Here is a 27,111-nt window from a genome sequence, read left to right on the forward strand (position 1 = left end):
CAATAGACTCACATGAAAGGCATTGTGAATCCTCCAATGATCAGGCAATGCAAGTTGGAAAGCAACCTCATTGATCTACTTGATCACCTTAAAAGGTCCGTAATACCTAGTAGAGAGCTTAGGGCATGCTCCCTCCTTTCCTTGCCTCTTACAGACTCTTGCTTTCTCAAATTTCAGCAATACCCAATCATTCTCTTTGATGTCCACCTCTCTTCTATGCTTCTTGGCAACCCTCTTATGCTTATCTTGTGAACGAGCAATGGCTGTTCACACTTACGCAAATGCAACATCAAGATCTCTGACATACTCATCAACTGCAAAGATCTTATCCTTAGTGCATAGGATGTGTGGCAATATCACTTTGCCCTAAACAATCTCAAACGGGGCCTTTCCCGTGGAGGCATGCACTGTGTTGTTGTATGCAAACTCTACCAACGGCAAATACTTCTCCCAAGCTATTTTCTGATTTGCAACATAGCATTTGAGGAGATCCAACATAGCTTAATTTGCAGCCTTACTTTGCCCATCCATTTGGGGGTGAAAAGCTGACATGAAGTCCAGCTTAGTGCCTCCAAAAGAGGCTTGTAGTCTTGGGATCTCTATCTCCCACAATGAATTTAGGCATACCACGGTGTTTAAACACTTGTGCCACAAATATTTTGACCATATGCTCAAGCTTAATGGTCTTCCTGACTGGCAAGAAGTGTGCTTGCTTGCTAAACCTCTCAACAATGGTCCAAATAGCATCATCATTGCCGTGTTGAGTACGAGGTAAATCCATTATAAAATCCATTGCAATACTTTCCCATGGCTGTGAGGGAATAGGCAAAGGTTGAAGCAAACCGGGAGGTTTTTGCTTGTCAAATTTGACTTTCTGGCAAGTGATGCATACACGTACATATGCCTCTATATCTTGGCCAAAAGAAGTATTGCTCAATCATGCGCGTAGTAGGCATCATACCTCTATGTCCTAAATACAAAGGAACATGGCACTCATCAATGACCTTTTGCCTCATGTTTGAGACAACACATCGGCAATTATCCTTCATGAGATACCCCTCTTTCATCACATAAGAGACATGTGCATGTCATCCTTGAGGCGAACGAAAGCTCTTTCTCATAATTGTCCATTTGAAGACCGCCTTCTTCTTAGTGAGCTCATGCAATGGCAAAGCGATCCACGCAAAGTGCCTGATAAAACGCATGTAATATGAGCATAAACCCGAAAAGCTTCGTACTTCATGTATGGAAGATAGCTCAGGCCAATTCCGAATGGCTTCATCTTTGCAGTGTGCCCCAAAAAGTGATCTCGGAAGAAAGGAAAAATTTACTCTTTTTCACATTAATGAAGAGCTTGTGGTTACGAAGCTCTTTAAACACAATGGCCAAATGCTGATAGTATTCCAGCTCATTGTTGGGAAACACCAAGATATCATTGAGAAACACACTAGTGAATTTTTGATGCTCATGGAAAATGTAGTCCTCACTCTATTGAATGTGGTCGGGGCATTCGTGAGACCAAACGACATAACCAAAAACTCATATAAACCAAATGACGTCGTGAATGACGTTTTGTGTACATCTTGTGGTGCCATATGCACCTAGTGATACCCACTCTTAAGGTCAATGCGGCTAAAACATGCAGAGCCATCAAGTTTATCGAGCATGCCATCTATGTGCGAGATTGAAAACCGGTTCTTGATAGTAAGGTTATTGAAGGCCCGGCAATCCACACATACGAAAGGAACCATCCTTCTTCTGCACTAGCAAGACCGGTGAGCAATATGGTGAAGAGCTTGGCTGAACCAAACCTTGGTCCAAAAGCTCCACCGCTTGTTTCATAATCTCCTCTTGATGTGCTCCACTTAGCGGGTCTATTTGGTGGGGAGCTACCCGGTACCAAATCAATGCGATGTTCCTTGGGTCTTTGAGGAGGTAGCTCTCCTCGTAATGCATCTGCAAAGCAATCCTTGTATGCATTTTAAAATTTCAGCCTTGCACTTGTGAGTGTATTCACACATACATCATTACATTCAATCCTATCACGAACAAAGACTAAGTACATGGAAACACTCTTCTTCATTGCTTTATTATTCTAGATATGAGATACAACTAGAATGGAGTCTATAGCATGCATGCGGCCTTTATGCATAAAAGTAATCCTCAATGGGCAGACAAGCCCTTTAGAAACATGCTAACATGGCGAATCTTTGATTTCTCTATAAACTCCTCACCATGATAGGCTTCAAGCTAGACTTGTCACCTACCTTGAATTTCTTGAGCTTCTTTACATGGTCTTTACATGGTGATCCTCTTCATCGAGCTTTCTCTTACCCTTGTCCAACGGGACAGCATTGGGTGCATGTGCATAACCATGATGTGGAACATGTGGTAGGAAGGCATGTGTCCTATGCAGTAGTGGCCTATACAAGGGTGGCCTTGCTTCATGTGCATTCACATTTCCATGCCCGCATGACGTTCTTTCACTATGAGCATACTTGGTGGCATGAGTAGCATGTGAAACATGTGTATCCTTGGATGTCCCACCATTATGCTCCATTTTCAGCCCATGGCGAGGCTCTTCCCTTGCTCGTACCAAACGCAATGTCCTACGGCTAGCATGTATCATACGTGCATTACCCTCATATCTGCCACTATCTCTATCATGTGCATCTTTGCCCTTTCCTGAACCATGTGGCATAGAGGCTTGGCGGTATGTTACAAACGCCTCGTCCATATTCACATAGGACTTAATCTTCTGAGATATGAGTCCATCACGCTCTACTCGCGGAGGCTCCTTGAATCCCAATTCTACTACATCACCAGTCCGGAGGAGATAAGTGAGGGCAATCTCCGGGGGTTTCACACCTAACTCCTTTGCCAGGGAGTCAAAGGTGTGCTCTATCATGGACTCAGCCTTCTTGGATTCAATACATTTTTGCACCTGTGGATCCTCATGCAACAACTTCAGCTCTGCTTCTTTGGCATACAACTACCTCTTGACATGCTCAATCTCAACACATTAGGGTCTTCCTTATACGTTTTCTCTTTCCCGTGAGAGTGTTGTCCCACGTGTATAAGCCACTTCATGGGCTGAAGGCATGTACTTGTTTTGCAAAGCATATGATGCATGGGTACCACTTGAATGGCCATGAGAATTTGGCACTTCTTGGCTGTCCATTGTGTACGACGGAGATTTCACATGGTATCCCAAATGCCAAACGACCATTTCCCCACTAAGGAGAGGGAAACAACCGTGCTCTGATACCATTGTAATACATTGGGCTACGTGTGAACGTTCGTGGATACTATCTTGTGAAATAGATAGCACCAAAACACTTAAGAAATGGGCACTACATCAAAGTAAATAACAAAGCTGAAAGTAGAACTACACAATAACACCCCTACTAGGCCTGTGAACGGGCCAACACCCCCCCCCCCCCCCCCCTTCTTCTCAATACTAAGTATATTATTGGAGTATTTTAATTTGTACAAAGTTCCCAAGGGCTTGCCTACCAGCCAATCCAATGCAATGCAAGCATGAAGACAAGTTACCCAAACAAAAGTATGTTGGAGTAGACTGCCGATGCCGGACTCATCGAATGAGTCAAATCAGCCTAGCCACCAATCTCATACACCTAGAGGGGAGTGAACACGACAACTGTCGTTCCGAGACCACGCACAAACATGCGCTCTCGTACTAGAGCCTGGTTCACACCCTCGCAGAGATTGTGGCTCAAGCCATCCTGGTGCAAGTACTCAAACAGGTACTTGCACATGAACAAGTACAAGTACACAGGCAGGTACTAGTACGCAGTGTCAATAGCAAGTACTCAAACAAGTAACACATGGTGTCGGTTCACAGCAAGTACATCTGGTTCTGTAGATGTAGGATGATATTCAGTAGGTACTTGTACGTACAATTAGGGTTTCAGCATGTACTTGCAGGTAGAGTCAGGGTTTCAGCATGTACTTACAAGTACAGTCAGGGTTTCAACATGTACTTGTAGGTATAGTTAGGGTTTTAGCACCCGTTCTTGGAACCTGTAAATAGCACGTCTTCCCGACCACGAAACTGGCTTACTCGGAAACCTAAATTGGGATCCCTAATAGTGGATCCACGTCTTGGCCACATTATGGGTAACACAAGGCCTGGCTCCTATAGGCGACACGAATCTTGGCCTTAGTACGGGCAACACAAAGCTCCTTGACCTCCCGTACCTTGGCAGAAAATAGGGGAAAACCACTTGGGTGCCCAAATGGTGACACTGAGATTTTGGATTAGGGGTTTACTTGGATTGAGAGAGGATGCACTGCCATATACCTTGGCTACCAGGTTGGCATTGCCATCTCGCCTACATGACAGTTTGCTCCTGTGCTCATGAGTATCAAAAGCAAACTTCAGAATCAGAGTAGCAGGAAGCTTGATTTGGCCTCTAGAGTCTGGTAGCAAACCAAGTGCTGCTGGCGACTACTTGGTTTGTCACGTCGTGCTAGGTTTTTCATAAGGGATGCATTGGTCAGCTTCATCAGCTTATTTGAAGCTTCCTTTGGTCATGATTAGATCACATTGTACACCCTAGGGCGAGAGTTGCTTGGGATACCATTATTATGCCTAAGCAAGAGGGAGGATTGAACATCATTGACCTTGAGGTGCGGTGGAAGACTTTACTTTGTGAGCTGATTGTCAAAGGATTTCTTCCTGGTACTCAGCCTTGGGAGGACTTTCTTGTGTAGCAGATTACGAGGGTCTAGCGGTCCGGCCGGTATGAGTGGTGGGCAGGGCAGGGAAGCACTTCTATATTGATCCCCCTCAAGGTATGATTATGGATTCTTGGAGCCTCTGGTTATATGATGGGTGTCCTATCAAATACCTTCACTAGGACCCCGGTGAGTGGGAGTGGAGGGATGCTTGAAAAGCATGCCGTTCTTCAGTTACACTATGCGGAACACTAGACACCTAGTTCTCGGACAAATCCGGAGAGCCCCTACTCTTAGACCTCGTTGGGAGGCTTATGGGATCACCGTGCTGGCCTTGCCACCAACCATTGGAGATCGATCGTTGGTGCTAGCCCAAATTGTTGGAGATGTGTAGGAGCTTCAAAGACATTCTACCATTGCTTATGGGAGGCACAGAGGATTTGGATTGCAATAGCACACCTTTTTGGAAGGATGAGGAGGGATGCCTACATTTGTTTTGGTGCTATTGCTTGGTTGACACAATCGGGCCCGAACTCAGGTTTGAAGGGAACGACATAGATATGGTCATGAGGATTACCCAGGGAGTGGGTCAATGGTCCATCTTCAAGACACGCCAAGTCAAGCTACACATCACCAGCACAAAGATTGGACACTGCATGGAAGGTCATTGCTAACATCATAGCCTAGCACATTTGGAGGCTAGATGCATTGAGGCCATGGAGGGCACTTTGGTTTATGATACATAGTGCATTTGCAGGATCTGGTGTGATATTCTATCACCTAGGATAATAATTATTGGTTCTGTATCCCAGCTTGCAGGATCTGGTGTGATATTCTATCACCTAGGATAATAATTATTGGCTCTGTATCCCAGCTTGCCTAGCAGGCTAGCCCCTATAGCCTACTGGTGGAACCTTCACAGTAACTTATTCTACACAGGTTTACATTGATTATCAAGCCGCTCATCCGCAAGCCCACGTGGTGGATGTTCAATATCAGTGGCCGTGGAATTGCTATGTTCTTGGTCATCCAGAGGTGGATCCAGATGATCCCGAGGTTTTTCCATACACATCTTCTCATTTGGCAGATTGGTCTACCTCCAATGGACATGGGTTCGATTCGTCCGATTGGCCGACCCACCAGGTGTGCCAGGTGTTAACTACAGATGCTAACAATACTTCCAACCTTACACGGATATTCAGAAATGTACTGCAGAGATGAAATAGGGCATTAGTGCCAATTCATATCTTTAGTATCGGATATTCAAAAATGTACTGCGGAGATGTAATAGGGCATTAGTGCCGATTCATATCGTTAGTAGGATAGTGATACATATATGCACAACGGGCTTTCATTGCAACAGATGATAATGATGATGATAACCATCCATCAGTAATATAATCAATTTCAGCAATGTTGTCTTGGACGCTTTCTGAGTTTCGTGCTTTGTCTCTGTTTCTGAATGTAAACTCAGTAAGCGTTGGATGAGCACCAAGACAGTAGGATGGGTGGGCAAAACCATGTTAACCGAAGGAAGTGGTTCATAGGTGCTTACACCACTTGGAACAGGAGGAGAAATCTTGGTTGGGTCTTGGAACAATGCATTATCCTACGGCCGACTCTGTGTTGTTCTACACTAAGCACAACTCTTCCCCCTTAATCCCCTTGATCACAATCAACTGAACTCTGATCAATCCCCTCAACAATCTCTGTTCGCTTTGAGGATGGCTAAAGTGGTGGCATAACATAATGAAGGTGCTTATATTAAACTGTTATTTATGTCTTGCATTCGTCACTTTTCACCACTGATTTTACAGAAGTTTTCATAGACTAGAGTAACTGTCATGCACCTTAACGACTGAACTGCTACCTAATTCCAGTGGGGTTTTAACTTGCAACAATGTATAAAGTAAGCAAAGGACATAAACATTTTTTATGGAACGAAATTTTCCTCCCATTGCTACATGGAATTATTGCTTCTAGCCTCGTCCTAGATAAATTTCAAGTATACATCAGGCCAATCATACACATCCCTGGTAGGAAGGATCTGCACATTGTATACTTCACTTGTAAGATCTATAGGCGGGACTTAGCATCAAGTGAGACCTCCTGCACAAAGGAAACAAAACCCATAAAAACTTAGCATGCTCTAGCTACTTCTTTGAAGGAAGAAACCTGATTTGTTAAATACATAAAGATAATTTACTGACCAATGAGATTCTTTTAGCAGCCCTTTCTTCTAAGAAGGAGCAAGGCTTGTAGAAGGAGCCAAAAGTTTCTGACCACTTTGTCAATTTGTCACAGACATATGCAGCTCCAATGGTATCTCCCCAGAAGACTACTCCACCCCTTCCGACAAAAACATTAACACAAACATAAACACAAACCTAAGGCTGATAATTCAGTTGCATTGGTAGTAAGCTCGCTCACTCAATTATATCTCATCTTAACTAAAGCTGGTTGCACAACCAAATGTCATCAGTCGGGGGCCCATCCAGGGCATGGGCATCTGTCAGCCGTCCCACAAGTGTAGGGAACATTGTGTAACCATCCCAATGCACTCTTGACACATATCCAAGCGCATCAATAAGCTTGCACAATGTATGCTTTCCTTTATCTCAGATCATTGCAACAAAGGGCCAATACAAACAATGCACAGAGGATGATCATTAATGTGCGTACCTGTAAGCCGGGAAACCGAACCCCAACACTGATGAAATGTCCAAGTCAGATGCTTGCACAGCAATCTTTTCATCCAGAATTCGACAAGCCTCATTGATCACAGGGAAGAAAACCCTCTCCACTATCTCTACGTCTGTCACCATGAGAGGCTGCTTGGGGAAGAAAAAACATTGCTTTAAATGAAAGAATAAGCTTCTATTGATGCCACTCCTACTTTCTTCACTAAGCTATAGTGACTACCTTGCCATTAGGCATTATATCTGCCAGCTGTCGAGATTTGTCAAGGTACTTTTTGAAGTTTGGATCAGGCCGTGCTCTGCGTTTTGCATCATAAAGATAGAAGCCTTTCCCGCTTTTTTCGCCTGTTTTTCAGAGCAGTGAGTGAGATACAGAGAATGAATTGAATGCTGCCAGTAGAGAATTGCAACTTGCAAATGTTGGGTCTAACCCAAACGTTTGTCTTGCATGAGAAGATTGATCAACTGTGATCTGTAGCTCCGATCAGGATAAGCCTTGGCAAACTCTGCTGACACACTGCGACTCACTTCATAACCTACCAGGTCTGCTAATCTGCAAAACAAACCAAGCTTGATTAAGCAAACACAGATTCTTTAAAGAACACTGCCATTAGAAGTAATAACTGCTACTAGGAAGCCTCTATCCATTTGGAATTCCACTGTGAGAACAACTAAAACACAAAAAGAGAGATATATATTGAACTACCACACACAAACATTAAAAACATTGGCATTCCAATCCAACCTGGCACTAAGTGCTTTTCTTGGTGGCCCTTGATTGGCACTAACCGCACACCTTTCAAAACCAACCCCTTGTTATCGTTCTTGACTTGAATTTTTGTGTTGCCCTCCACAAAATGTAAGAAATACCACTAAAATTGAAAGAAGTACTAAGGTATTGGATCTCGCAGGTCCCATAGCTTTGTGGGCTTACCTGTCCACCACTCGGACTTTAAACCAATTCTCCAGGGAAGTCTAGAGGCAGCCAACTGTCTAGAGACCTATGCTTTGGTTTCCTATGACCTTGGTCTCTAGCTCTGCGATATCTGACACTAAATTGATGTGATGAATGACTGGTTCGGCCGTCTTGAAGCCTATGCTTTGTATCTTCTTTCTCTAGTTCAATACAGCGAATGTGTGTTGACACTTTGAGCTGATCCTATGTGAATGTGACATATGAACCCCTATATGGCAGGTACACTGGCATCTAGATTAACACATCCTTAAACAGGAGAATTCCAGAATGCCATTTTTCATGATTCTGTTCCTGCCCTCTGAAATGCATGGGGCTGTCTGAGGTATTGAAATGGTGGAATGCATCAATAGAGAGTCCATGTGGTGCCGTCCATCTTCTCCCTCTGGTATATCCACAGTTGTCTACCCATTATGATGCTAGATGGGCATGGAAGATCTACTGTCTAACTTCTGCCGTGTATCTCTCTACTTAAGGGGCCTCTATGTAAAGTCGGTTGCTAGTTGTAGCGAGACCTTGAGCTCCCCCGCCACCTGCGTTTGTCTGCCTGCGTCTCTTCACCTCCATCTGCGCTCCTTCCTTCTGCTTGTGCCTTCCCGTTCTCTGCAGCTGCGCCAACCTCCCCCCTCCCGCTGCGCTTACCTTCCCACCTCCCCTCTCTCTGCCAGTGTGCGTGCCCCCACCCCCCCTCCCCCTCGCTGCCTGAGCTTCCCCCTCTCCACCTAACCCCCAACCCAACCGCACACCCCCCCCCCCCACCCACCGCGGGCTCCTTCCTCCCTTTTCGCTTGCACCTGCCTCAGCCTTTCAGCCCGCTCCCCCTTCCTTTCTTTTCTTTTTTCTTTTTTTCTTTTTATTTTTCTTTTTATTTTTCTTTTTCATTTCTTTCTTTCTTTCTTTCTTTCTTTCCTTCTTCTTCTTCCTCTTTTCTTTTCTTTTTTTCATTCTTTTCTTTTTCTTTTTTCTTTTTCCTCTTCTTCCCCCCTTTCTGCGCCCTCCGCCCCTCCGTTTCCTCTCTTCTCCACCATCTCTAGCCTGTCCTTGTTCCTCCGACAGCGCCCTCAAGTTGTGGGTATTTCTTCATTGTCTTGGTAAGTTTTGGCCTCTTCTGGTCTTCGCCCCCAACAGGACTCCATGGCAGCCGCTCCGTCTCCCCCGACTGAGGCCGCTGTAACCTGCCTTTCGTTTTCCGAAGCGGGCCTGCAGCTTCTCGCTATGATTGTCACATCCCTAGAGGCCTCCACTCTGGCATGCAAGATTGTCGGTGGCCGCCCCGCGCGTGGCCAACTCAGAGATCATCTTCACGATAGCCTCCTAGGTGCGCCAGCAAAGATCCCAGACCTTCTGTGCATGGTGGCGGCACGGCTTCGACCCAGCATCTGACCCATAAGCCGGAGTTTCAGGCTTTCCCGTGACAGTCTGCTTTCCAGGCCTCAAGAAGGAATACCTTCCACTTCTCCCAGTGATTGGTGGTGCCATTGGGAGAGTGATGGAACACCCCCCCCCCCCCCCCCCCCCCCCCCCCCCCGCCGCCGGTTGCCTCGGCCCTCGCTCGGGCAGCGGGGATTCCATCTCTCCGCATTTGTATTGCCTCGCCGGATTCTGTGCCTCACATGATATCTATTCCTAGTCTTTGAGGTGATTGCATTATGCAGCGAGTGGAGTATTCCAGCCTTCTAGGCTAATGCTTTATTTGTTGCAGACAGATGAGTAAATAAAGCAGACAAATGGGTCATCTGGCCAAAGTTTGCCCTCGGCGTCAGACTAGGCGACCGCCCCCGTTGGTTTCCCCTCCTACTTCCCACTCAAATCTGTTGAAATATACAAGTGAATAGGGTGTGTGTGGGAACAAGCTCTTGGATAGAGGCTGTAAAAGAGGAGATGTAATTGTGAAAGAACCTGTGAAAAGGTTAGAAGAATCTACTGGGAGAGAATAATGGGTAGCATGAGGGAATTTAGGAGTGTGGAGATATTCTGGGAGATATTCAGAGAAAAGAGAAGAGGTGGAGAGAATCAGGCAAAAGGTGGAGATATTCTGGGAGTAAATCATGGAGAAATCAATGGGATTTGATGCTTGATGTAAACTCTATAAATTGAGGCATAGCCCTAATGAGAATTTGCTGGTTTTTGAGTATCCATGCCTACATTAATCTATCTGCTAATTATTCACTAATTACGTCTTAATCATTTCTTAATCACTTTGTTAATCATGTTGATTCTAGTGTATGATCCACCATAGCTCATCATTTAGCTCAAATTTCAACATGGTATCAGAGCCATGCCTAGAATCAACCAGATTTATGAGCCCATTAGTGAATTAATTAGGATTAGTAAAATAATTAGCAAAAAATCAATTTTTTAGTAAGCTTTCACTTCTCCCCTTCACCCCCAGCCAGTGGAGGACTCCATTCTCCTTGCACACATAACATTAGGCTAAGCCCTCTTAGGTCCTCATAGTAGACTCATAGGGCTACACACATCTCAAATCTTGTGGGGTAATTCAGCGCAGAACGCCGGCGGGAGCTCGATTTACAGGCTACGTTTTTCTGAGATGTTTTGGTGATTTCTACTTCCACAGATCAAAGGTCTCTAATTCCTCTTAGCCCAAGGGGTAATCAAGCATGCTCTACAAGCTGGTGAAGACAGAAATCAATTTCATCAAGTCTACAGAGAGATCCAAGCTCTTCATCAAATCTGCAGGTGACTTTGGTAAAACAGAGATTAAGCTTTCATTATTTGGTCAAATCTTGTGTTTCTTGGCTTAATCCTCTACTAGACTTATTGCTATTGATGCCTTTGAAAGCATTTGAGCTCATTTGAAGTGGAAGGCACCAGATCTGGACTCCCCGCATACTCTGTTTTCTGCACACAAAACAGAGCATTAATTTGCTAATCAGTGATTAATCAATGCTAATCACTGTATTTTGGTGCAATTGAGGGTTCAAATTAACCATTAGGTATCTGGATACAGATCCCTATAACTTCAGATTTCAAATCGGAGTTGGTTTGATACTCCAACCATCCCGTACAAATTGGTTACCCTTGATTTAATGTAATTTCTGGTAAAATTGTGCTGATAAAATTATGAAAATCATCATTTTGCATTTAACCTTTGGTTAATGCCTGTAAATCTCACTAAGGCAAGAGGTAAGACCTCCCGCATAAATTTGGGTTTGCATTGCATAATGACAAAATATAAACATCAAAAACCCAAAGGAACTGTCAGCAAAACATTGAAACATGTTGCTCACATGGAGCAAAATGACCTGACGGACGAGCTCATGGCCCCAGCCATGAAAGAAGAAGAATATCTCTTCCCAAGAAGAGGATCCACACCGAGAAGAAGACCTGAAGGAAGACATGGACACGAGAAGAGAAGCTGCCACAAGAAGAGAAGCTGCCCCGAGAAGACTGGAAGAAGAGACGGACGCGTGGAGAGATGCTGCCACGAGAAGAAGACTGAAGAAAAGAGAAGATGTGAGGCTCCAAAGAGTGAGGAGCCATGTGAAAATCTCTGAGAGAGAGAGAGAAAGAGACCCCACAACCCAATGTAACCTGCCCCAATAAAGTAAAACCACCTCTGAGCCACCGATGATGTAGGCCACGTGGTAGAGAGATGTATGTGTGAGCACTTTAGTCAAGGTCGCGGGCAACTATAGTAAGCCTTGGACACATAGAGAGAGAGAGTGTCAAGGACTATGAGTTTAGGGATCTGAGGCACTGGTCGCAGGCTATCAAGTAAGAGAGAAACTTGATATAGGGTCCAGGTGTGCTGAGATAACTTGAGGGGAGGAGTAGACACTGGTCGCGGACTGCCAAGTAAGGGGAGGCAAACTTGGTATAGGGTCTAGGTGTTCTAGGATTATTCACTTGAGGGGAGGTGTTGAAATATACAAGTGAATAGGGTGTGTGTGGGAACAAGCTCTTGGATAGAGGCTATAAAAGAGGAGATGTAATTGTGAAAGAACCTGTGAAAAGGTTAAAAGAATCTACTGGGAGAGAATAATGGGTAGCATGAGGGAATTTAGGAGTGTGGAGATATTCTGGGAGATATTCAGGGAAAAGAGAAGAGGTGGAGAGAATCAGGCAAAAGGTGGAGATATTCTGGGAGTAAATCATGGAGAAATCAATGGGATTTGATGCTTGATGTAAACTCTATAAATTGAGGCATAGCCCTAATGAGAATTTGCTGGTTTTTGAGTATCCATGCCTACATTAACCTATCTGCTAATTATTCACTAATTACGTCTTAATCATTTCTTAATCACTTTGTTAATCATGTTGATTCTAGTGTATGATCCACCATAGCTTATCATTTAGCTCAAATTTCAACAAAATCCTCATCAGGGGGCCAAGGGAGGAGTAGGTTCCCAGGCCACGGAACACTAGGTTCCAACCATGGATGACCCATCAACCGGAGAATTGCAGACGGTTGGCCTCCGCCCCGGTCGCCAGTTGAGCACCAGCGCGTCGCCACCACCGTGTGTGCTAGGCTGGCAACACGTAGGAGGATTTGGTTCTGTCAGAGAACTGTTTCGAGCACTTATCACAGCCCCGGCCACAAACGGCAGGCCCCCTCTAGTCACGGAGAGGGTCCCCTCACCCCCCCTCCCCCCGCGAGGTGGCGGCCGATTCCTTGTTGACTTCTCCTCTGGCCTTCAGTGCCCAATGGGGCACGTTGACCCCACCCTCCCTTCGTCGAGCCTTCCTGAGCAGCCTTCCTCTCCGATGGATACCTCTCAACAGCATTCCTCTCTAGCCTCTCCGCCTTCCCACTCCCCCTCGCCTCCTCCCCCACCGCCTTCCCCACCCTCGCCTCCGACTCTCTCTGCAGTCGCTCCATCTGCCCCTTCCTCTTTCTCCGTGCCTATGACCCCCCCCCCTCTCTTCCACCTCTCCAAAGCATTCCCATCGGTTCCCTGCAGCCCTTGACTCGGAGAGGAGACAGCTGGCGATTACCGTTCGCCGCTTGATTAATCGTTCCTCAGAGCCGGTGGAGATGACCATTGCGGCCTCACCAGTGAGGGCTCTCCCACCTGAGTCTCCAACCAACCCCCCATTCCCCCCCCCCCCCCCCGGATCTTGGGGCAGCCTGTGGATTATAGTTTCTTCCGACGAAAGGGCCAAACAGAGTCGAGGAGACCGTAGCCCCTATTCGAGTATATGTGGTCTTCCACCACTCCAGACCCTCCACACCAGAGAATGGCGCGATGATCTCCTCTTTCCCCATGAGCGCAGCCCCCGAGACAATGGGATCCAGAGTTGGTGGCCACTACCATACAAGATCAGGCAGATGAGCTATCGCATCATCTGCAAGATCTTCGGATCATCGACGTTCTTACTCATCTATGGCCTTTGGCTAGGATGGAGCTTGGTGGATCAGCACATAGAGACCAGGGAGGGGAGATGGTGACCTCCAGCCTGGAGGTGCTCTTTTTTATGTTCATGCATACCTCTCTTGCAGTACCTCTCCCCCTTCTTACAGATACCTCCATTGTGATCGATGGAAGATGGAGTATGCATACTCTTGCGCTCGGGCAGAGTGGCAGTACATGGAGGGCAAGATCCACACCGACTTGGCGCAACTCCGCACCAAGACAGATTGTGACTATTCCCCGTCTAACTAAGCCCGTGCCCAGGACTCTTAGAGTGGAGGGCGATTCCGGTAGTTCCGCCTCACACCGAGATTGATATGAGGATTGTCTCATGGAACATTCAGGGCTTAGGGTGGCCTCAGTGCTTTCAAAGACGAGGCGTCCTTAGAGGAGAGCTGCATCAAGCTATGGTGGGGGGATCTATCGACATTCTTTTCCTTCAAGAGCACCATCTTACTGAGGGGCGTACCTGCCGCTGCGAAAGATTCCACCAAGCAGAGTCATACTTTTTGGTCTCCATCCTTCGGCCCTTTAGGGACGCAGGGAGCAGTCTCTCTCTGTCAGTGAGTAGCTTTTGTTGTCTATGACAGGATAAGGAGTCATAGTTCCAGGACATGCTTAGTCGGTTACCATTCTCATTTGAGAGGATAGTGTTGGCTTCCTCAACATTTATGGTCCGAACACGGCTATAGATAGAGCTATCTTTTGGAGCACTGTCTGACAGGCCCTTCCCCAAGCTGATTTTTAGTGCATGGGCGGTGACTTCAACATAATAGAGGCAACAAAGGACAGACTTGGAGGTGGCACGACCACTGTCTCAAGGGTGGAGTACTCTACATGGGAGGAGATGATACTGATTTTTAGGAGGTAGGACCCTTCGCATCTTCCAGAGTTTGGGCGCAGCCCTGGGAGTCTTAGCTTTCTCGATCGGATAGGTGGAGCACTGGCCCCAACCTCTCTCGTCTGAACAGGTTTTATGTGGACGAGTGGGCTTGCAGTCGTAGAGTATTCTGGCAGGCAGTACATTTTCAGATCATGCCCGAGTTATTCTGTCCCTAGAGGACCCATGGAGGCATGACAGACATGCGAGCTCCAGGATTCCAGACAGCCTCATTCAGGACCCCGACGTTTGTAGCCGGATTGAGCAGATATGGGTGGGTATGGACTTTTCCTCAGGATCTACGGCGTGCACTTTGGATGAGGGCCTTGGGGAGGTCAATATTTTCTTATAGGAGGCAGCCCAGAGGAGATTAGAGGGATTTCAGGAGCACGAGAGGGGTCTGAGGAGGGGCCTAGCCTCTTTACAGCGTCTTCAGGAGAGTTCCCCGAACAGCCCGTGGATTGAGAGTTAGATCGCTACTGCCCGCACAAAGATTCGGTCCATTGAGGAGAGGAGGGTGGGGTATAGATACCATGCCAGGGCCTCATTCTAGACTCAAGCCAGTGACAGAGTTACTGGAGATTTCTTTGAGATAGCCGGCCCTCACAGGAGGAGAGATGGTATTCGCAGGCTACGTGGTGTCACCATTTGGTCCATCTCCATTTTTGGAGCCACTTCTATGGGACTCACTCCATAGAGTGGCCAGATTTGTGCCATGTTCACATGGGGCCAGGCCAGTGTCCCATGTGAAAGGGCCAGTTTTATGGTGTCACATGGACGGGAGCCAGATCAGTGCCACCCGTGTGCGACCAGTGCTGCATCACATGGACGGGAACCAGTTTGTGTCACCCGTGTGTGATTTGCTTCGTGCTGTATGGACGGGAGCCTGGTGCCACCCGTGTATGGCCAGGATGGTGTCTTACCTATGGGACTATCACTCCATAGGAAGACCACGACATATTTATTTATATTTGTCGTGCCAGTTTTGTGCCCGACAGGAACCTCTTGTACAAGTTTCATAAAAGGGAGATTTCGTCCACTATTTGTGCACATGCATTTATGCCTGCATACATAAATTTGTTTTTGCATGACTTGTTTGCGTGTGTCTGCCTGTTATGCCGTGCCAGTACACTGGACGGGGACGCCCCCAATGTACCATGGAATGCTGTTTGTTGACTTGGTGGTGTGGCTGTGAACAAGTGGTAAGTATTTTCATTTTCCCCTTTTTAAAAGGTAAAATCCATAAACTAGCGTAAACCTTAATTTTTTATAAGCTAATGTGTTCACACACATTTAAATTTGGGCTGGACATTTACTTTCTAGCGTGGGTGCCCATAAGTGTTAATTATGTATTAAGGTTTTATAACCTTTGATTAAGGCTTTTGCATGGAACATTATTGGAAACTGCCCACGTGTGAGGTTGGTGGCTTCTTTCTCTCCATCGCTTGCAACCTCTCCTATCCATTGCCTGGTACCTACCTGCTGCTGCTGCCCACGCATGAACCTGAACTTGCAGTTGTATGTGCTGCTGCTGCCCCGACTGTACCTGACTGTTGTACCTGCTGGCTGCCCTTGTGTACCTGCTGTACCTGCAACTGTTGGCTGCCCACGTGTACCTGCCGGCTGCCCATATGTACCTGCTGTACCTGATGCAAGTACAGGTACTTGCATAGTACCTAGCTCGTTGCACCTGCACATGTCTGAAGTACCTGATGTGCTTGATTGTACCTACTACAAATTGTACCGGTTGTATCTGGATTGTACTCACCGTACTAGGTGCTCTCATATTTTTTTTCTCATTTGTATAAATCTGAAATTTGCTAATTTAAATTCAAAAAATGTTTTAAGTTGTGTAGTGCAGGAGCATGGCATGTATATGCTGACCATGTTCAGGAAATTCTTCTTGGTGTGGCTAGTATATTTCCCTGTGTGGTGTTGTCAACCGCGATATCAGAGCTTTTGAGAGCCAGTAAAGGTTAGACTCACCAGGGAATTTGGGAGCAAAGCTCATTGGGGAGAACCAGGCCACGTTCCCTCCGCGGTGTACTCCTTGGCCTGCGTTAGTACGGGCGTGCTTGTTGGTGCACGGTCCCGGAAGACCAACGAAAGGCAGGTGTCCACCCAGTGAAGGTGGGAATGAGCTTGTGATTTGGGGCTACTTCGACCAACATGTCTTCATCGACTTGAACCAGTTTTATTTGGTTGTTTTCACTCCCTTGTGGAGAAATCTGGCCTGTCAAGCCCATGACACTTGTACAAATATAAATACTCCAAGAAATACAAAAAGTATTGAGAGGGGGGACTGGCCCTTTTTGGCCCCAGTGCTGGTGTCATTTGTATTTTTAGTATTTCCAGTATTTGTGTTGCTGATGTTGTTTCCATTGTTTAATAACAGTTAAATTAAGTGTTCTAAATATGTGTATATTGTCTTCCGATCTCCAGGCCTCCTCTAGGGAGCGGTCACACGTGGCCAGGATGGAGATTTTGCTTCTGATCCCCCGCAGGTGAGAGCCATCGTCTTCCGGTCTCTTCTCACTAGTGCCCCATTACCCCCCCAGGTGATGGATGCGTGCGAGAGAGTCTGGAGACACACGAGAGAGGTGGTCCCCCCCTCTTCGGTCCTTCTTATTGACCCCTTTCATTGCAGAGGAGCTGGGAGAGGCCGTGAAGGCATCACCCAGGGACAAATGCCCAGGGGTGGATGGGCTTCCTGCTTCTTTCTTTCTTTGCCATTGGGACCTCATGGAAGGTGGCCTTCGCACTGCCTTCAATGAGATTATGCTCATAGGTGCCATGCCAGAGAGGCTCACAGAGGGCTTGATACATTTGATTCCCAAGGAGGGTGGTGACAGATTGGAGATCCGGCAATGGAAACCCGTCACCCTTTCAGGGACGGCCTACAAGATTTTGGCCAAGGCCATCAGCAGGCGACTTCAGCCTTCCCTCCCAGACTTGATCCATGACACTCAGACTGGTTTTGTTTAGGATCAAAGTATTCTGGACAACATCTTTACCTTTTGGGAGGTGATAGCTTCGGCCAGGATGCGACAACAGGACCTCATTGTCCTTCTCCTTGACTTTGAGAAAGCTTATATGGCGGATTGGAGCTTTCTAGAGGGCACAATGAGCCGCATGGGATTCCCCATGAAGTGGATTCGCGGAGTCTCAGGACTTTCTTCAGCATCTCATAGCCAGGTTCTCATTCAGGAAGCCCGAGGCGACAGATTCCCCGTTTCGCGCTGGGTTTGACAATATCACCGTACCTCTTTCTATTTGTCGCCAGGCCATGAGTAGTTTTCTCTCCGCCCAAGAGACCGGACTTCAAGGATTGCGCCTTCCCCTCCACACATAGGAGGAGCTGCTGGACTCAGAGTTTGCAGACGACACAGTAGCCTACTTTGTAGGAGATGTTGGGAATCTCCAGAGATTTGCGGAGGCGATAGAGATTTTCTGCCATGCATTAGGAGCATAGATCAATTGGCACAAGTCATAAGGTTTTTGGGTAGCCTTAGCAGCCACCCCAACTTGGCGACCAGTTGAGGCTTTCCAGTGGATCTCGAGGGGCGCTCCAGTCCGATACCTCGGCTACCACGTTGGCATTGATCTCTCTCCCGCACACAGCTCGCTTCGCTTCTTCTGAGTATTCCGAAGAAGCTTCTATACTAGAGCTCGACGAGTGGTGGTGGCAAACCAGGTACTGCTTGCCACCATGTGGTACATCACCTTGTGCTGGGCCTTTTCTCGGGCTTGTATTGGCAAGGTACAACGTTTGATCCAGAACTTCTTGTGGGTTGGAAGTGATGGGAGGCCAGCCAGGGCCAAGGTGGCATGGAGAGTGATCATTCAGCCACGTAGCAGAGGTGGACTAGGTCTCATTGATCCAGCTATACAGAGCCGTGCCCTATTGGGCAAGTTGAAATCCAACCCAGTGGTAAGCCTTCGAAGGATTTCCTCTTGGCTCGGATTTCAGCCCGCACTTCGAGCCTTGGAGGCCCATGGTCGTAGAGTACTACATGGATCTTCACAGAGATGCGAGCCCGTGGTTTTAGTCCTGCCTTTGAGGACAGATTCGCAGCCAGTCTACTTCGTGCTTGGGATCATATCAGGCTAGCCCTCAGACAGATTGTTCCAGTGGCCTCAAAGGAGCATCTTCAAACAGCCTTTGATATGGGACCCCTTGATCTGTTTACCTAGTGGCCACATGCTAGGGGCCCGACTGTACATATCTTGGGGCGCCCTGAGCATGGGACCAGCCAAGTCTCTTGGAGATTGGGTTGCCCACATGTAGTTACCTCAGGAGGAGCAGGAGAGGCCTGACAGGGATCCGGGGTAGAGACATGCTCAGCATCGACATTGACTCAGCTATTCCTCTGGAGTGGCTGACTCCTATTCCAAACCCGACCCCCCCAATGTGGCTAGGCGTACGTGTTCACCAGACACAATATTCTCGTGGCGGTCTATGGAGCAGATGAGGATAGTTGTCTACTCACTTTTTCTATTAGATTACATGGCAGATTAGAGAGATCAGAGCACCCCTTGGAGGATTTCATAGACTGCACCTTGCAGAGGGTAAGGGTGATTGGTTTTCGGGCACGTGCATGGCACGTAGATCTAGCACTGGCAAGTTATGGATTTGGGAGTGCCCACCTCTCACGCCGTTGCAGTGGGACCCAAGAGAGTGGACGTGGCATGATCCCACAGACTGGGTGGAGACTCGGGATGCCCCTTTCTTTGCATATTCAGCGAGGCGCTTGGTCGCAAGATCTAGATGTCGGAGATAGATGGCACACTGGTAACAACAGCACACTGGCAATCTTAGGGCCTATCACAACGGTTCCTTTCAGATTTCTGGAAGAGGCTTTGGGACAGCTTTCAGCCGAGGAAGATCACTCTCTTCCTCTGGTTGACAGCACACAGGAGTCTGGTAGCAGGTACTTGGTTGGCAGTCGGGAGGGTGGCCAGTAGCTTGCTTGAGGTGCGGCCACCCCTAGGAGTCTTAGCGACATTGCCTTTGGGATTGCCCGAAGGCTCGGCGGTTTTGGCAGCGGATTCTCCGCATCTTTGCTATGGACAAGGCATCGACCCGGATCATCACTTGGGGTACTGTCGCTTGGGCCACCGAGGCTAGAGTGGTGAGGACTTACGAGGAGGATGGGGGAGGCCATGCCCTTCAGGTCTCTCACCATCGTATTGCAGTAGTTCTAGTCACAACCCCACCTGTAGGTGTTTGGCGTCCAGGCTCATGCCAGCACTGGGAGATTTGTAGTAGCATAGCAGCCTGGCACATCTGGCGTGCTAGATGTAGCGAGGCCATCAAGGGTACCCACACTCCGCCGGCTGAGACTATCAGGAGCATATGGCTCGACGTCATTCACACCCTCCGCGGTCAATGAGGGAAGCTACAGGGAGGTTCTGACCGCATGTGGAAGCGGCGCGAAGCCATCTTGAGACTTTGGAGGCCTGGACCTTTCCTCACAAATAGAGGCGGTGACCCCATTTGGCACTACAGACCACCTGTGTGGTTGTTTCTCCCCCCTCCCCCTGTATAAGATAGCCTTCTCCTCATAGAGCAGCCAGCCGGAGGAGAAGCATCTCTCCCCCTTATGATCACTTGTTTCCCGCCCTTATATGAGGCGAGTTTGTATTTAGCCCTTCGTGGTTGTACTTAGCCCTTTGTGGCTGTTTTTATCTTTAACTAATTGAAGGATCTTTTTCCCGGAAAGAAAAAAAAGGGGGCCTCTATGTATGTGGCTTTTGCAATGTGCAGGCTGCAATGTCCACTTGTAGTGTGGGATGGAGGGTTTGCTGCAAAAATTATGGCAAGATCATGACGTGTAGTTTCTCTAATTCTGTCTAGCTCCACTCTACTGCTGTGAGGTCTAAAGCAAGAACTGAGATCCACACGTGGCTGACAGCCTGACTAGCGAGTCAAAGAGGAGGGACTTTATTTGGACCTTCTGGATAAGTTCCTTGGTACATTTACTCCACTTCTCCCACTTCCTTGCCTTCAAGTATAAAGGTGTCTTTTTGCAGCCTTAATGACTTGTGCGGACGACAATTATCTTTGTCTAGACAGAGTTATCATTTTCAGATATCACAAGTCAATACAGGCAAAAATATGCATACCTAAAAGGTCCCATTGGCATCCCAAAGGCAGTGATAACTTGATCAATTCTGTATACATCCACTCCAAGGTCTGCCAGCATGTGTGCCGAATGGGTGTATGGAAAAAACATACGGTTCACAGCAAATCCTGTACAGTTACTGACCACAACAGGCACCTTCTTGATGATCTTTCCAACATTCATGAGGTCAACTATGACTTGCACAGCAGTCTTATCAGAGCGAACGATCTCAAGAAGCGGCATCACATGAGCTGGACTGTTAATCCATGAAAGAAACAAACCATTAACAATTAAAATTAAAAATAAACCAAAATAAATAGATATGTCATGTAGATAAAAACCTATATGTTCACCTGAAAAAATGGGCTCCAATCACTCTGTCTTGAGAGCGGGTATTTTGAGCGACCAAGTTCAAATCAACTGTGGACGTGTTGCTGGCTAGAATGCAATGTGGAGGGCAGTATTTCTCAAGGTCACTGAAAATTTGTTGCTTTAAGGGAATATCTTCAATGACAGCCTGTGAAAACATCGTGGCAACCATAAATTTTGATCTTACCAGTATAGCATCGTCTTGAGGTCTTTAATATTAATTATCGTTAATGCATAGGAAGGGGAATGATACCTCAATGACCAAATCAACATCCTTAAAGTCCTTGTAATCAAGGGTACCATTGATCAGTGACATACTTTTCTTGAACATTTCTTTGCTCAAGTGCCCTCTTTTCACCCGACTCTCCAAGTTATCTGCCACATGACACAAATTGTTAAACTGAACAAATGAAGGGTTCTATACCTGAAGGTACCAAAACCATCCACAGACGGATTTCTAGACCACCTAAGGGCGGGGTTCATTATAGGCTATACCACCAAATTGACAAAATGAAGGAAACCATGGACTACATATACTTTTATACAATGTATTTAAGAATGATTTATTTTTATTATGATATTAACTAATAAAATATCTATTTATATAGTATATTCACATCTTCTAATTTTATTGGCTGTAAGAATATGTGTGTGTGTGTGTGTGTGTGTGAGAGAGAGAGAGAGAGAGAGAGAAATGAAATGAAATGAAATGTTATATTAACGTCTTCAAAAGGCCATAATGACCTATGAGACCAAAAGTTACATCATGGTGGATCTAATACAATGTCTGGATAAAAAAACCCAGAAAATGAAAAATAAAGATGATACTACTGGCACCTAGAAAATGAAACTGGAACTGGAAGGTACACTATGGAGGTACCTCCATCTCATAATATGTGCCGCATCGGACACTGGCGGATCTCCTCAATATCCTCTGTGGTCAGCACCCTGACTGGGTGTCCCGCATGCCTCGCAAGAATAATCCGAATCTGCCGCTGCAACCTCCGTCTATGCTGGGATGCCCTCCTCCGTAGTCGTGGGCGTCTGGACCACCCAAGCTCAATCGCACGATCAATCAGTGTACCCCTGGTGTGGGCAGTATCCATGTCCTGCTGCTGCTGCTGTGGTCCATCTGGCGCAGTGATGGCTGGACTAAAGAAATCTGTAATGTGCCTCTGAGTCTGGCTCTCTGTGCGCCTAAACAGGCTATCTCTATGTCTCCGTAGCTCAAGCAAGAACAATCCCAAACACCTCTGGTCCTGGTACCCCATGACTCTGGAAAGTGGTCCAAAACCCTCTCTGAATAAACAGTGGAAACGACCACGTATCTCATAGTATGCAGTACAATGGCATATATAATGCAGCTCTGTCTCTGGCTCCCCATGGCATACTCGGCATATCCTGGCCTCAGCTGGTATACCTCTATATCGGCCAATCTCAATCTCAAACTGGTGTGAGGATGTGCGAATCTGACCAATAGCACATCGTACTGCATGAGACAAGTGTACATCCATGTAACTGGGTCTGATCACAAAACCATCTGCTGTGAGCTGAAGAAAATGCTCTCTATAGAAAGCCATCTTCGTGCCCAGCTCCTCAGTCGGCTGTATCCATGTCCTCCTAATGTCCAGCTGAACTAAATCCTGACGGATGAGTCTGGTAATCTCTGTCCGTGTAAGAGTGAGAGAGGGTGCCTCCAGAGAATACTGGAAGGGAGGCAATCTGTCCATGCTAAAACCATGTGCCTGGAACCAAGATGTCATCTGTCCATACCAACAAGCCGTGTCTCCCTGTAAAGCTAACTGTCGGGAGGACTCCAGGGCGAGGCGTGCATATCTGTCTCGGGGGAGATCCCACAAGCCATGTATGTAGGAGACTGATCTCGTAAGAGCCTCAATCACCAGAGGGGTAGCCGCCAGCTCTGCTCGAATAATCTCATGAGGTACCACAGCCTTGGCTCTAATAAGCCTAGCAATCATAGATACCAAAGGCCTCTCCATACCTCTCCACCCGCCTGCGCTGTGATGGCCCACTGAAGGTCCCCATATATGCACTCCATAAAGCATAGCTGATGTCACTAGAGTGTCAAAAAGCCAGAGTTTCGTTCGAGGTTCCTGAAACTGAACCTGCGAACACATCCTCTCCAAACCACCCAGGGCTACATGTGCTCTAGTCAATCTAGTCTCTGCTGCTCTCCTCATCGAAAACACTGGCCCACTGAATACTACCCCAAGATATGTATATGCATCTGTATACTCCACAATCTCCTGCCCATATGTAAATGTGGAAGCTGATCGCCTAACCCACTGTGGCGTGGTGTTAAACACCATAACCTTGGTTTTGCCAAGGTTGACAGACAATCCACTATCATGTGCAAACTCATGTAAAGCATCCAGATGACGCTGCATACCCTCAGGGGAGTCAGAGATCAACACAATATCATCAGCATATAACAATAGTGGGATCCATGTACCTGCTAGCTGGGCTCCTCTGTCCCCCAATCTCTCAATGTAGTCAGAAGCCTCATCCACATACATACCAAACAGTGAAGGAGATAACGGGCAACCTTGCTTCACTCCTATAGTGGAGTGAACCAAAGTAGAGACCCCCTCTGGGGTGCGTACCTGTCCTGCAACTGATCTGTATAAAGCCATAATTCCCCATATGAGCTCTGTGGGTACCCCCATCTCCTGTAATCGCCTCATCAATCTGGCTCTGGGCACTTTATCAAATGCTTTGCGGAAGTCCACAAAGCTACAATAAATCCGTCGCCCATGCGACCTGCCCTCCTCAATAATGGCCCGCAAAGTCAAGATGTGGTCAAGAGTAGAGAAACCTCTCCTGAACCCTGCCTGTCCCTCTGCTCGAATGCCAACTCTCTGCCCATCTACTCAACTGCTGCTCAAGAATGGATGCATACAATCGTGCTAGTGTGTGACCAATCATAATAGTGCGATAATTCCCTGGCTGCATAGGGTCCCCTGACTTGAAGATAGGCACGATGGTGGACCTACTCCAAGTCTCGGGTAAGCCTTCGCACATAGCACGATTGAACATCACTGCTAGAAGCTCTGCCAGCATGTCTCTCGCATGAATAAAGTGCTCAGCAACCAATCCATCGTGATCATATGCTCTCCCAGTCTTCATCCTATCAATGGCCTTCCTTACCATCTCTGCGGTAAAGAAAGTACATGTTTGTGGGCATGGTGCTGGCGGGTCAGGAAAAGGTGTCTGTCCAGGAACTGTATATAGAGATGCTGCATAACTACCCCAGACCTTTGTAGAAGTGATGGCCAAAGCAGGGGAGGACTCATGAAACAGACACCAAGCCTCCCTCGAATCCTGGCTCAAGAACAGCTGGTATAATTCCTGCTCTAGCTGAGCAAGGAAGGCCCGCTTCTTCCTTCGCACAAGGCGTCGGAAGGCAATACGTGACTGTCGGTGAGTAGTGACTCCCAAAGCAACCTCCCGCTGCAGTCAGGCTTTGGTCTCTCTGCACTCCTCATCATACCAGCTGTTCTGGGACATACATCTAGAATGCTGTCTCTGTCCAGGTTGAGTATGTGGATATGCCTCTCTCGCTGCATCATGTAAAGTCTCTGTGTAAGTATATGGGTCAACTCCTCCAAAGGTCTCCCTGGCTCCTCTGTGTACAGACGTCTATAAATCCCATCTGTGTAGACAGCATCAGTCTCTGAGGTAAAAGTATATCGAGTGTGATCTGCCCCTCGTGTCCTCTGAGCTGTGGTAAAGTGAAAAGAGATAGTCAATGTCAACAATGCATGATCCACTACTACCCCAATGGGCCAAGATCCAACTGTGAAGTCCTCAATGCATGAAACAAAGCTGGGCATAGCCATAACATAATCCACTGTGCTAGCACCATGTCTATGTGGAAAGCAAGTAAATCCAGCTGCTGACGGAAACCTCTGCAAGCCATTGAGTATGGCCAACCCATGCGCAGTCCCCATATCTACCAAATATCTCCCATACTCTGTGCACTCCACATCCTGTGAGCGTCTGTCTAATCCCATATCCAGAGTGTCCAACTCTCTCAGCATCTCCTCCGAGGTATCATAAAAGGCTGTCTGGCGGTTGCCCGTCCGGGCATTAAAGTCCCCTAACAGGATGATGTCTCCATCCCTAGAGAACTCCCATATGTCATCATCTAGCACAGAGAAAGGAGACTGCCCTCTAGGTGCTGCATATGTCGATGTACTAGGAGCAAAATAGCATATGGCAATATACAGGAATCTGCCTGTGTCGGCCCTCAGTCTCACCCACATATATCTGGCCTGATCATCTCTCCGAACTATGTGTAGAAGCGGGTGCAGCTCCTCCCTGAAAAGAACTGCCACCCCTCCTGATCCTCTACTACTGTGTACCGATCTCGTCCCTACTCTGCAAGCTGTCTCCCATCTGTATCTTGTCACCTGTGGGCATCATCTGACCAGGGGCCTGGTGAGTCTCTGAGTAGAAGACTATATCTCTATCTCTAAAGCTGTCCTCAAAGGCACCTACATCAAGTCTGAGGGATCCATTGCAGCTCCAGGCTGCCAGCTTTAATTTGGTCCCATAGGTCTCGCACCGTCATGTAGAGCGTCGCTCCACGATGACCACCCTCCCTTCTCTATAAAATGCTATCTTACCCTTTCCTCTTGCCGCTCTAATCTCTGGTATGACTTCCTTCATATGTGCAAGCTGTGAAAGAGTAAGATCATCACCAAGAAAAATGCCTGTATTCTTTAAAGTGGGTCGTCTCTTCAAGAACTCCTTCTTCGCCTCAATAGAAGGGAAGCGAAGTATGAGAGCTCTTTCCTTTGATGTTTCCCCGTTGCCTCCGCTTTTTTTGCCCACTCTCCAAGCTTTTGCGTGTGTCGGACTGTCAATCCCCATCAACACCATAAGCTCTTTCACCTCCTCTTCAACTTTATCCCCGTCTTTAAGGCCGGTAATCCTCACATGCAAAGCACGTGTACGTCTTCGTTGTTCCTCTTCCAAAGTCATGTTAATGATTGTAGGTGTAGGGGTTGTTATCTCCTTACCTTTACCCTTCTTGGCGACCTCTATCCACTTCTCCGCTTCATCCATCTTCTTTTGCGTCTTGGTGATGACTTCCACCCATGAGGAAGTCTTTGCTTCTTGTTGCTTCTCTTCTTCCTTAATTGCCCGTACTTGTTCCTTGATAACCTTGAGCTCTTCTATCATGGATGGCTGAATTTCACCTTCTTCAAGTCCACCATTTGCCTTGGCCTCTGCAAGCTCCCTCTGAAGAGCTGAAATTACGCCTTTGAGCGTGTTGACTTCCCCGTGAAGGGGAGAGAGAGAGAGTTGTATTAACGTCTTCAAAAGGCCAAAATGACCTAGGAGACCAAAAGGTTACATCATATCCATGAGGTACATCATCCTGGGTACAAAATAGTAATAAAGAAAGATAACAAAAATCTAGAACTTTAAAATCTGATCTAGGTACATCATACATGAGTAGAGAGCTCTCATATCACCCTAATACGTCCCTCATGGGCCGCTGTGACATGGTGCTCAAGGTGGTAAAACTGAGGTGGCGCGAGAAGGTCCTGTGATGATGGGAGATGATGGCCCGGATCTTCCTGTGGTGGCGTGGCCGTGGGCGAGGGCCATGGGGTCTGGGGCGTCGAGCTCTGCATAACTCAGTGGCTCTGTTGAGTGTCACACCTCTCGGCCGAGCTCCTACACTAGCCTGTGGTCTGGGTATGATGGGTGGATCGGCCCTCGGAGTGCTGGTATGGAAGAAGTCGGTGAGAGCTCTCTGTGCCAGTCCTCGAGCAAGTACAGCTGATCTGGATCTCGCTAAGGACTCCCTGTGTCCACGGAGCTCTAGAAGAAAAAGTCCCAGGCATCTCTGATCCGGGAAGTCCATGATCCTGGGAAGTGGTCCGAACCCAGCTCGGAAGAGGCAGTGGACCTCCCCCGAATCTCATAGTATACAGGGCATTGGCATATGTAATGG

The 27,111-nt window shown here is 47.3% G+C and overlaps 1 protein-coding gene across 3 annotated transcripts in view; it reads right to left on the reverse strand.

Annotated features, from left to right (window-relative positions):
• Positions 1-6,438: 6,438 nt before the first annotated feature.
• The window catches only part of LOC147624250 (glyoxysomal fatty acid beta-oxidation multifunctional protein MFP-a-like), a 113,962-nt gene continuing 93,289 nt past the window's right edge, over positions 6,439-27,111 (reverse strand). For 2 of the 3 annotated variants that reach the window (XM_086819215.1, XM_086819217.1), the window contains exons 11-18: positions 21,376-21,497; positions 21,107-21,270; positions 20,755-21,009; positions 7,832-7,953; positions 7,624-7,745; positions 7,384-7,532; positions 6,912-7,050; positions 6,439-6,810 (exon numbers count right to left, since the gene is read on the reverse strand). In XM_086819215.1, coding sequence (XP_086675341.1) covers positions 6,778-6,810; positions 6,912-7,050; positions 7,384-7,532; positions 7,624-7,745; positions 7,832-7,953; positions 20,755-21,009; positions 21,107-21,270; positions 21,376-21,497 — 1,106 coding nt within the window. In that variant the 3' untranslated portion in view covers positions 6,439-6,777. Of the gene's footprint in view, positions 6,811-6,911; positions 7,051-7,123; positions 7,264-7,383; positions 7,533-7,623; positions 7,746-7,831; positions 7,954-20,754; positions 21,010-21,106; positions 21,271-21,375; positions 21,498-27,111 lie in introns of those variants that run through there. The other variant, XM_086819216.1, reaches the window with a different exon arrangement.

The sequence above is a fragment of the Cibotium barometz genome, chromosome 25 (assembly GCF_041138505.1).
Source record: "Cibotium barometz isolate CiBa-2024 chromosome 25, ASM4113850v1, whole genome shotgun sequence".
In the NCBI taxonomy this organism is placed as follows: Eukaryota; Viridiplantae; Streptophyta; class Polypodiopsida; order Cyatheales; family Cibotiaceae; genus Cibotium; species Cibotium barometz.